General features: G+C 30.0%; 2 protein-coding genes across 3 annotated transcripts; one reads left to right on the top strand and one right to left on the bottom strand.

Annotated features, from left to right (window-relative positions):
* Nucleotides 1–1,928: 1,928 nt before the first annotated feature.
* PIG-V (phosphatidylinositol glycan anchor biosynthesis class V) lies at nucleotides 1,929–5,823 on the top strand. Its single transcript, XM_068766385.1, has one exon. It carries the CDS (start codon nucleotides 1,950–1,952, stop codon nucleotides 3,549–3,551), a length of 1,602 nt encoding a protein of 533 aa, XP_068622486.1. The 5' UTR covers nucleotides 1,929–1,949; the 3' UTR covers nucleotides 3,552–5,823.
* Nucleotides 5,824–5,955: 132 nt separating this feature from the next.
* On the bottom strand, nucleotides 5,956–10,328 carry MBD-like (methyl-CpG-binding domain protein 2). Of its 2 annotated transcripts, XM_068766478.1 has the most exons (5): nucleotides 10,083–10,328; nucleotides 9,232–9,381; nucleotides 7,573–7,735; nucleotides 7,139–7,283; nucleotides 5,956–6,619 (listed from the first exon to the last, which is right to left on the bottom strand). In XM_068766478.1, exons 1-5 carry the CDS (start codon nucleotides 10,211–10,213, stop codon nucleotides 6,453–6,455), a joined length of 756 nt encoding a protein of 251 aa, XP_068622579.1. In that variant the 5' UTR covers nucleotides 10,214–10,328; the 3' UTR covers nucleotides 5,956–6,452. The 2 variants fall into 2 exon arrangements, with proteins under 2 accessions (XP_068622579.1, XP_068622580.1); XM_068766479.1 differs by lacking the exon at nucleotides 9,232–9,381 and having other exon boundaries at nucleotides 5,959–6,619.
* Between the last annotated feature and the right edge of the window lie 402 nt (nucleotides 10,329–10,730).

The raw sequence follows: 10,730 nt of genomic DNA, 5'->3' as shown, positions 1-10,730 counted from the left end.
TAAAACTAAGATGTCGAGTTGACATGCTTCATTAAACCATACTTCACCTCCATGATATGTAAACGCAAAAAATTGATTTTTATATATTTCAAATCTATATAATGAATTAGTACATTTTGTCAGCCTTGACTTCAAATATGATCAAAATGTTATTTAAGTAAAATTGGATAGAAGAAACTTCTTTTCTGTTATATTAAAAATATGTAGGGTTTATGACACAAGCCATAAAACTTTTAAACCTAAAGTTCAAGCCCTGATAACTATTATTTTAGTGTGAAAATGCCTTGATTATAAGGATCTATTAAATCGGTAGCAATTTAACACCATTCCTTTTTATCGCTAGGTAAATTGTTTCCTTGGGTAAACAAACCTTACCCATTGTTGGGCAAAGGTATTAATTTAAGAATGGTTATTTAGCGTTTATTTCTGTAAAGAAAAAAAAATTCCCATTTTCTAATTACTTGTTCTGTTAATAACAATGTTTAAATTTACTTTAAAGTTAGAATTAAATTACAATTATGATTGTAGGTGTATGTAAATAGTTTTGTCTTACAATAAATATAAAAGTAAAAATGGTTATAAATATAACAAATTGTCATGTTGTTTATCTACCCACGACTTTGTGTGTAATATTATTCATTGCTTATAAATTATATTAGTTGCTTACAAAATGTTTTATAAATATGATATGGTATTGTGTGGTGACTGATATCTGATATAGGATTGCAATATAAAATTATAATATGGGTTTTTATTTTTTTAATAACTTACCTTATCATATATACGTATATAAAACCAAGACTGGAGACTACCCTTTATACATCGTTAAAAACAATTACCGAGAAAGATGTATGATGATGTACACATATTAATGTATTAAGTTGCAACACAAAGTAACTTAGGTTCGGTTACAATACCCGGGCGTATTGTAGTAGCATTTAAGAAAAAGCCAGCATGTTTTTAAAATTTGAACTTTCATAATTTCCTCTTGTATACATTTGTGTATTAATATGAACAGTTTAATTAAATCAATGGATATGTACTGCTGAACAAAATTTCTTGACAGGGGCTACACAACACATTACTAATGTGCTGACCGAGTCCAGTAAAATTGGCGGGTGCATATTGTTGTTTTATTTTTCGCCAGTTGTAATGCATTCGAAACTCTAATCTGCATAAAAAAATAAAATACGGCTGATACATGATAGGTTAAGTTTAGAGTTTATTTAGACTTTTATATGTGCTATAAAATATAAATTGTGACAATGTTCAATTGTTATATTCAAAGGCCACGACAAAGTATTTATGTTCTAAATTGACAGCAATAACAAATATTTGTTTTAAACTCAATTTTTACGCCTTTTAAATCAACAATAATTGAGTACATATTCGTAACTTAGTAATCATTAATTATATTTTTTTATGAAAATCATTGTACGCTATACTAAAAAAATCAATAATAGTTTGTACTCATCACTCGACAGAAATAAATACAGCATTTTTTTTAAAGTTGTACATACCCAAAAAAAATAACTAAAAATATTACATGGTGCATAATGAACATGTCATTTCAATAAAACATATATTTCGCGGAAAACATAATTATTTCTAATATTTTGTATTGAATTATAAATATACATGTAGCGTGTACATGAATTTTTTGCATTTGCGTATCTATAATTTTTCGTTTGAAGCTGGTAACTTCGTATCCACCAATGTCTGAATATAGCCGGAAAATATTTTGAATTATTTACATTGACATACAGTTTATTAAATAAATACAATGAAAACAAAAAGTTAACTTCCACATCTAATAAGATGTTTGCGATCTTATAAAAACAGTAAAGTATTTCGACTAAAAGCAAGTATTGTATATAGTTAAAGTAAACTTATTTACTTCTACATTGCAATCTTGCTTCTCAGTTTTATCACGTATTATTACAGATAAAATGTATTCACCACGAGAAAAAATATTATGGTTTGCTTTAAATACAAGAATTGCTGTAATATTACTACAAGCAATATCGAATGCTATTATTCCTGACCATGATGCAGGTGTGTTTATTAGTCCAGAAGATCCGTCGCTTCGGAAAACGACAGCAGATATCGTCATTGATAAAGTTTTAGGCGGCATGAAGAGATGGGACTCGCAGTATTATATCCACATAGCCCAGTATGGATACACATACGAAAATTGTCTTGCATTTTTCCCATTATATTCATTAATTATTAGATATCTCGCTTACATGTTTAGTAGTATTTTGGGATCGTTACTCAACTTTCATAGTTTGTTATTATTATCTGCTACAATAATCAATATTTTATTTTTCATAAAATCTGCTGATGTACTTTATAGTTTAAGCTTAAGAGTGTTAAGAAATGAATGTTATGCATATAAATCTACAATATTGTATTGTGTAAATCCTGCAAGCATATTTTTTACGGCTCCATATTCGGAAACATTGTTTGCTTTTATGTCTTTTTACACAATGTTTAAATGTACAGAGAGTGAGTCACTAAGATTTGCCAATATTGATATAACTGCTGCATTTCCCGCTGGTTTGTCTATGATTACAAGATCAAATGGTGCAACTAATTTGGGCTTCATTCTTTACACTAGTTTCAAAAATTTATTAGAGAAAACTCTGCCAGAAATTGTATACAAGTATAAAACACTTAAGTATAAAGTAATGCTTCCTTTATTGTTTTTGCCTCTATTGACTTGCAGTGTAGCACTATTTCTTACAGTTGTTGTTGCATTAATTCCTTTTATGCTTGTTCAGTTGTATAATTATTTTAAATTTTGTACATATAATGACCATAACTTACCAGAATTTTTATCTAACACAGAATATATTTTACCCGGGTCTGCAGAAAGTCCATGGTGTAATTACTCCATACCTTTATCTTATTCATACATACAAAGTCATTACTGGGATGTGGGGTTTTTCAAATATTACAAAATGAAACAAGTACCAAATTTCTTATTAGCTTCACCAATTTTAGTTTTGATTTTATTTCATACAATTTCTTTTCTTAAAAATAATTTGCGATTATTTTTTAGACTTGGAATAAGAGAAAATTTATTTAATTATGGATATTTAAACAAAATTAATTTTAGGCCAAAGCAATATTCAAAGGGTTTTGGGGCCAATGACCCTTGTATGTTTGTGTATGTGATCCATGCAATGTTTCTTAGTATTTTCTGTGTCATATTTGTCCACATTCAGGTTTCTACTAGGCTTTTGGCATCAGGTACTCCTATTTTATATTGGATTTGTGCAGGTAGAATGAATGTAGGACCAACTCCATCCTCTGACCAGAATGCCATAAATGAACATTTTCGGCGTGTTGGTTTAGGCAAGCGGATTCCAAGTCATCATCTTTCAATTGCCAACTTAGAGGGTGTGGACAATATGTATAGTAAATGGAAAACATTTATCATATCAAAACAGATGCCAGACCTTCAGTCACGATTTATACAATGCTATTTCATTGGATATTTAGTCATAGGAACCATTTTCTTTTCTAATTTTTATCCATGGACATGATAAAGGTTTCATAATCTTCCAATCACATATCATATTTCCAACATTTATAGATTTAAAGCTTTAACAAAAATATTTGTAATCAAACAATTTTCATATTTACATATCATTCAATTTTAAAGTTTTAAAATTCATCAGATTGACAAAAAAATATGTACTGCCAATTAAATCTATAAGCTTAAAAACATGTGGCCTTTATTAATGTTTACTAGTTTTATTGTGTTCTAGTTATAGGATTAGTATTACGAGAGGTGACAAAGGTTTAAGAGTACCAAAAATTAAACTAAATATCAAGTTGATTGATGTTTTTAAAAATAAGTCCTTTTATCTATGCATCGTTACATGCTTTAAAAACGTTGAGTGGAGCAGGTGGTCGACTCCTCTTTGAGAGTAGTTTTCATGGCTTTCCGAGTGTGTAGATGGCGAAAAAACTACTGCTTCTTATATATATCGCGAAGTTTTTATTTTTATGAATGAATGAAAACTGCCTAGGTCGAGAATGAAAGGAAGACCCTACAATTCCCCACCCGCCTTAGTCAAATACTCGGTTGTTCCCTTGGCCGAGTGCGCTGAAACGTATTGTTAAAGGAGTCTACTACGTGGACTGACAACAGGCAACTTCTAATACTGTTTTTTTTTTGTTTTCAAAAACAGTTGTTGCATAATATCCTGTTAGTCGAAGTTGTAAAGAATTCTTATAAAGGAAATATCCACTGTGAAGATTATCTCTCGCTTCCAGATTCTGAATAAGAAATCCAAGTTTCGACATCTGTGACATTGTCAATTAGAGCAAATGAGGCACCGCCGTCGAATTTGAAATTAATTTGACGGTACCAATCAATCATCAAGCTTTTGGAACTTCGGTCAACATATGAGGTATCCAACTTTACAAAAATCCTCTTCACATCTAAGTGATCCAGCTAAATATTTTGAATTTAACTCGCGATTCTCAAAATTGCTCCGAATTTGCTGATATGCAGCTCTCTCCACCAGTTTCTTCTATGTGCATCAGCAGTCGCTATTAAAAGATGTCCCTCGTGGAGATAATTTTTCAGACTAGTAGGACCATATTTGAACTCTGAACCAGTAGTAAATAGTAGCACGAGATGGATATCGCAAAATAAAAATTAATGCAAAAATTTAATTTGTCATTCATGGATATGTCGTTTGGCGGATCAGCTAGTTGGTTATAATAACTTTAATTAAAATGTCAGTTATTATAAACTTATTAACTCTAACATTTACTAATCGTTTTATTGGCAACGCAACCATATATGTGATTGATGAATCTAGTCCATGATTTGCTTTATTTTGATAATCGTATTTAAGTACCTTGTATCTGCTGACAAATTGTACCTAAGCATTGTTACGGAATGAGGGCATCATAGCATAATTACTAGTCTAGTTTGTGGCATTATTTTTTGATGTTTGTTTAGTGTTTTAGTAGATTCTAAGTTGGCAATCTTTTATAAACCCGGTGGTTTTACTAGAAAATTCAACGTGTCCTTTAATGTTTATATACGCTATAGCACTAGAAGAAAATATTACCAGTTTATAACACTCCGATGAAAAACTTCAGTCTACTAGTACCTTAACTTTATTAAAATGTTACCAAATAAATTCTGTATCAATACATAAATAGAAAATATAACATTTAAAACAAACCTCTATATAACTTGTCAGTGAGTTGAGTTTTGTGACTAAACGTTTGTTAGGCGACATAAATATCGAAATCACATTGCATGTTTAGTATGAAAAGCCTAAAAAACGAGTTATTAAACATTCTTTCTTTTTGCTATGGTTTCATTCGTGACGAGTGGGTTATTGCAAACGCATACAACATATTAAATCAATTTTTTTAAGATGTAACAAATTTAGAGTTAATTGAAATACTTTAAAATTGTCTTTTCAATTCAGTGTATATTTATAAAGATTTTGTTGTAAAACTTTTATTCCGTACTTATGTTGACATTATTTTAAAACTACTGATGTAACCGACGTGTTGTTGAGTAAATTTAAGCTTTGTATAATACATTTAAACTAAAACCGTCACCGTGAAATCACAAGATACAGAGTTTATAGGATTAAGATAGTAAATCTAGTATTTTAATAAGCCTGTATTATGTAAACGGGTTTTCACTATACGATTTAGTTTATCAAAATATCTAAATTCTATTACTTAATACTCTCTATTCAATTCGTAACAGATGTCAGAAAGCCGTTTATTGATACACAAAATGTACTTTGGTAAACACATGAATATGTTATTTGTAAATCAATAAGTCATGATAACTTAAAAACTAAAAATTAAGTAGTTTGATATATATTTGTATGCAAAGCTGCATGATTTTAATGTTTATTTCCAATAATTATAATGATTAATGAAGACACATTCAAAATTGTTTTATTCTTGTATAAATAATCCTATATAACTATTACATTATCATTAGGAGACATTTTAAATAAAGAATTAAAAAATTACATTCACGATTGGTGCATCGTTTAAAAAATATTCACTTAATAACTACACTGTCATCAAGCAGGAATTAGATTATAATTGTACAAAAGTATTACTTTAAAACAGCACAAACAGTATCTCGGCACTTAACATCAGCTGCATTATTGGTATTTCAAAAACAGATGCTAGCCTTAATGTTTCTGTTAAGACTAGCATCTGAATAACAATACAATTATACAACAATGCTAATTTGTTAACATTTTTGAATGTATAATTTATTAAAAACGCATTTTAATATTGTGCCTAGAACTACTCTAGTCAATTAGATCATTAAGTGTAGAATTAGATTGTAGGCTAAGGACACCTTCAGTAGAGTCTGGAAGTTGCGGTTCTCCCTCTGCGGCGGCGGAGGAACCTAAAGATTTTTCCCCGTCGCCGTCACAACCCTACGCGGCCGCTAGAGCCGCCCGTAGCCTCTGTCGAGCGCGATTTACTCTTTCCTCTTGACGCCTCACATCGTCTTTGGTAATCGTCACGGCAGCAATCAGCGGCTGTTCTGGATTTAAAAAAACGCCTGGATTCTCCAATATTGTTTGCTTTGAACCTGTTTGACCTAAACAAAAGTAAAACGTTAAATACACCAGATATTTTTATCTATTCTGTACTTGAAATCAAGTGTAATATACTAATAAAATATATTTAGATAAAAATAAATTGTAAATTGGTATTGTAATCTTATTCTTGTACTTTAATAACATTATTTACCGATTGGTTCTAGGTGTAAAAACTTTATAGAAGTGAATGTATGGCTTATTTATCAGCAAAATGCTTTTGCACCTAGTTCCAATCTTAGTACACAAAGTGATCTATATTTATAGCCTGGTTATAGAGAGAAATACATATTACTCTCTACACCCAGCACATGCACACTATTGGCACCACTAATAATAAAGTAAATTTATCACAACACCAAATCCAACAAGATTTTAATTCACATAAGTATTTATTCTTCTAACCTTTGAATAAAAAATCAATTCATAATTTTCTATAAAACTGTACAAAATGAAGTTGGTAAACATATTTTTATCTGTAAAAAATATTTTATTGGCATAGTTTGGATAAAATTCATTACCTGTTATAGGTTGTGATGATACATGTAGAGCAGTAGCCAGTGATTGAATAGTAGTAGCATCAGTTGTAAATGGTCCCAAAGGTTTTATATATTTTGGCAATGTGGTGGTCCCAATTACTCCATTTGCATCACATGCAGTCAAATTCTAAAACAGTATAAATAATACATGATAAACTTAAGTGACATAAGTTTTGACGATGATTTACTATTATTTTTCCTGTGGTCGCTTGGCGAGATAAGAATATAATATCATTATCATCATGCTAGTCGATAGACGCCCACTGCAAGAAATAGACCCTCCCCGACGATTGACTCATTCAGTGATTACATGTGTTCATTTTAATGTCGTCGTTCTTGTGTAGTGGAGGGCCTACTCACGTCGTCTAACACCTCAAAGTCACCACTAAAACCTTTCGACCCAGATCTTCATTTACCTCAAGTCGTTTTTCCCAAAATAATTGCTTGGGTTTTTCTTGTGTGCCTTGCTTTAAATCTGTCTTAACTTTGCTTTCTTGAGTTTTATAAACAGTTACTGGTTGCTTGAAAATTGATGCTGTTTGTCGTATAGGAGGCACTAGTGAAGCATCAGAGCGTCCTCTGTTGCCATGAAAAAAAAAAATTCAATGTCAATACAATAATAACATCAATATCTATATTTTTAAACCTAAAAACCTTTAATATAAAAAAGTCCATTGTTTTACCCTATTTGTAGTACTATTAAAGACACTAATTTGAATAACAATATATAACTGCAAGTATATCAAGTATATTATGTACTATCTTTTATAACAATCATCCTTGTGTTTTAATATTGTTAATTTTTATTTTTGGTACTATGAACTACTAAAACGTCTTTAATAAAATACCAGTGTTAAGTAAAATACTGCTTTAAACAATTGAAATGTTAAAAAACGACCTCATACTGCACAGTCTAACGCAATTAACAAAAAATTGACGCATATAAAATATACTACACCAAACTCTTTTTTTACACGGTACACAAAAACACCGTTGGAAAGTGTGCAAAAAACCAAAGTAAGGCAAAAAACTTTTAATATTTTCTCCAAAATTGTAAAAGAAGTAACAAAGAGATCCTTATTACACACATTTCAAAATCAAAAAAATCAATTTTGCAAGTATTCATTGGCAATTGATAACAAGCATGAACATTATTAAAGCCTAGAACAAAAATGTTGTTTTTAGTAGACCCTTTATCGGTATTCCCCTAGACTAAACATACCAATTCACTAAAAAGGGTTTCTATTGGGTACAAAGGATGGTATAACAGTTTGTTGAATTATGTATACCGGGGTTACAGTATTCCCATAATTATATCTCATTGCTTTATAAATGTGGTAAGCACTGTCAAATTTTTTCAGTCATTTATCAAAAAAAAAATTGTATAATTTATCAAAATCAAAGGGCACTTAATCTTATTGAGATTTATAAAAAAAGATTGATAAAAAAAGAGTTCAGTGCATATTAATATGATCAGAATCTTATCTCAAGTCTTGTATTTCTTTCTATCTAAGAAATATTTGATTAAGCTTATGGTATATACCCCTAACCGGTACAAAGTTAGGGTGACTCTTGACATGCTTTAATGACACAACATGCTTTTCAATAATAAAAAAATGTTAATAACAAGAATGATGACAGAAATAATTAAACATTAACTATTATATTACAGAATAACATAATTCAACTTTGATGTAAAAAAAATTATTATTTACAATAGCAAATTTTAGCAGAACTGTATAATGTGTATAGCTATGTTCATTTGTGTTAAGAAATATGATTCTATGGCAAGGGAAAAGCTCTAAAGTGAATAATAAGCTTTTTGATAATGGAACTGGTGAAGTTTTGAAGCTGTGCCATTTCTATTTAATATTTATGCTGCTTTTTACTGCACTAAACTGGAATAAGCTTTACATGAAAATACACACAATTTTTAGATAAATATGAATCTAGCACATTGGCTACTTGTTACCATAAAAGCTACTTGGGAAACAGCAATATAGGTGTAGGTATAAACAAAGCACTAGATTGCACTAATTATCACAACACAAGTGAGAAATTATGACACATGGAACCTGTAGTCAAACTGGGCTCGAGCTTTCTTGGTCTTGCACAGGAGCATAGTGTTTATTTGACCCTGTTGAAAGTCAAAACACGACAGGTCCATACTATCACCCAGATATCGAACTAGCTCTGGTTTACTGCGAAACTTTTTACCTGTAGGGCTGTAGAAAATATATTATCACCCTAGACCAATTGGTAATGACAAGCTGATGTTACAGTTAGTGTTTGTTAAATGTTTATCCTCCAATGAATGTTTACATTAGTATTAATATATTAAAAGAATTTACTAATATGTCTTTAATATACAAACTAGAAGGCTTTATAATGAATACAAACATAGGTTTACAGATACAATATTATAAAAGAATTTAAATCTAATATTTTCACATGTAAAAATCATTATAGTAAACTTCAGAAGTTATACACAATTTAAAATATGACAAATGAGAAATTACAGTGTGTATTTATACTAAGACTTGTGGATCATTGCCATTTTATTAAGACTTTCCAAAAGTACAATAATATTTTAATGTGGAATAAAACCTAATTTTTTATACATTTAATTGACTACTTCATACTTACAAATTTGAAAACAAATTCTAGATTTTAAATGACAGTACCGGCTAACTATATTGGCAGGACAGAGTAAACATAGCATCCTTTCAAACACACTACAATAGGTTAGATGCTATTAGTAAATATCGCAGGTAAAACAGGAACCATCTCGTTATAATAATATAATACAAGAGAGATCAGTTTTGCATTTTGTTGTATTAACTCCATCCGGCGAATAATAGATTATAGGAATTATATTATTAAAATCCTAATTAACATTAAATAATAAAGTAAGTCAATTTATTACCTGTAATAGTAAACATCGACTTTGCCAGCAGACAATCCTGATTTTCTCAAGACTTCTTCTCTTTGCCAACCCTTCGGTAATGCTGAGCAGTCTGCTCTTTTTCTTTCGATGGAAATATTCATATTCAGCATCAATATACCTGGGACACTTTTTACAAAAGGGTGTTTAAAAATAATGATATACGTAGCTTAATATGTGATAACACATGTATTTAATTTAATATATTCATCAGAGCTAAATGTCAACTTTTACTTACAGATGTTTAATTTAAACAAAACACCATAGACAGCTTATATAGACACACAGATCACAGTTTCATAAAATACACTAAACCAGGCAGATCTTATATTAAAACAAAAACTCTCCGTCGTCTAAAAAAATATTTTCCTCAAAATTTTAAAAATTAAACTGGGTATTAATCTGAAATAACAATTGCATTAACCAAATTTATATGACATGTTAGATTTCATGCATCAATTGTTCAAACTAATTAAATAGATTTCATTCAATGTGGAGGCGTTGCATTGGGTATAAAAATGTTTTGCCCAGCAAAGGTTTTGAAAAACTTTCACAATACTTAAAAATATTATTTGCGAACTTCAAATAACTACCCACATCTTAAGGATTCTTTACTTTTGTTAATGCCTG

This window comes from Battus philenor, unplaced genomic scaffold (assembly GCF_028537555.1).
Source record: "Battus philenor isolate CCGP_79_NKW_IND1 unplaced genomic scaffold, ilBatPhil1.0.hap1 SCAF_21, whole genome shotgun sequence".
Classification (NCBI taxonomy): Eukaryota; Metazoa; Arthropoda; class Insecta; order Lepidoptera; family Papilionidae; genus Battus; species Battus philenor.
The sequence above is the reverse complement of the archived record's forward strand: the minus strand, read 5'-3'. Positions and strand labels throughout refer to the sequence as shown.

Coding starts and splice junctions, on each gene's coding strand:
- PIG-V (XM_068766385.1), top strand. CDS start 1,950: ATGTATTCACCACGAGAAAAAATATTATGGTTTGCTTTAAATACAAGA.
- MBD-like (XM_068766478.1), bottom strand. CDS start 10,213: ATGCTGAATATGAATATTTCCATCGAAAGAAAAAGAGCAGACTGCTCA. Junction 9,382..10,082: donor GTCGATGTTTACTATTACAG/GTAATAAATTGA, acceptor TATTTTCTACAG/CCCTACAGGTAAAAAGTTTC. Junction 7,736..9,231: donor CGAGCCCAGTTTGACTACAG/GTTCCATGTGTC, acceptor TCATGGCAACAG/AGGACGCTCTGATGCTTCAC.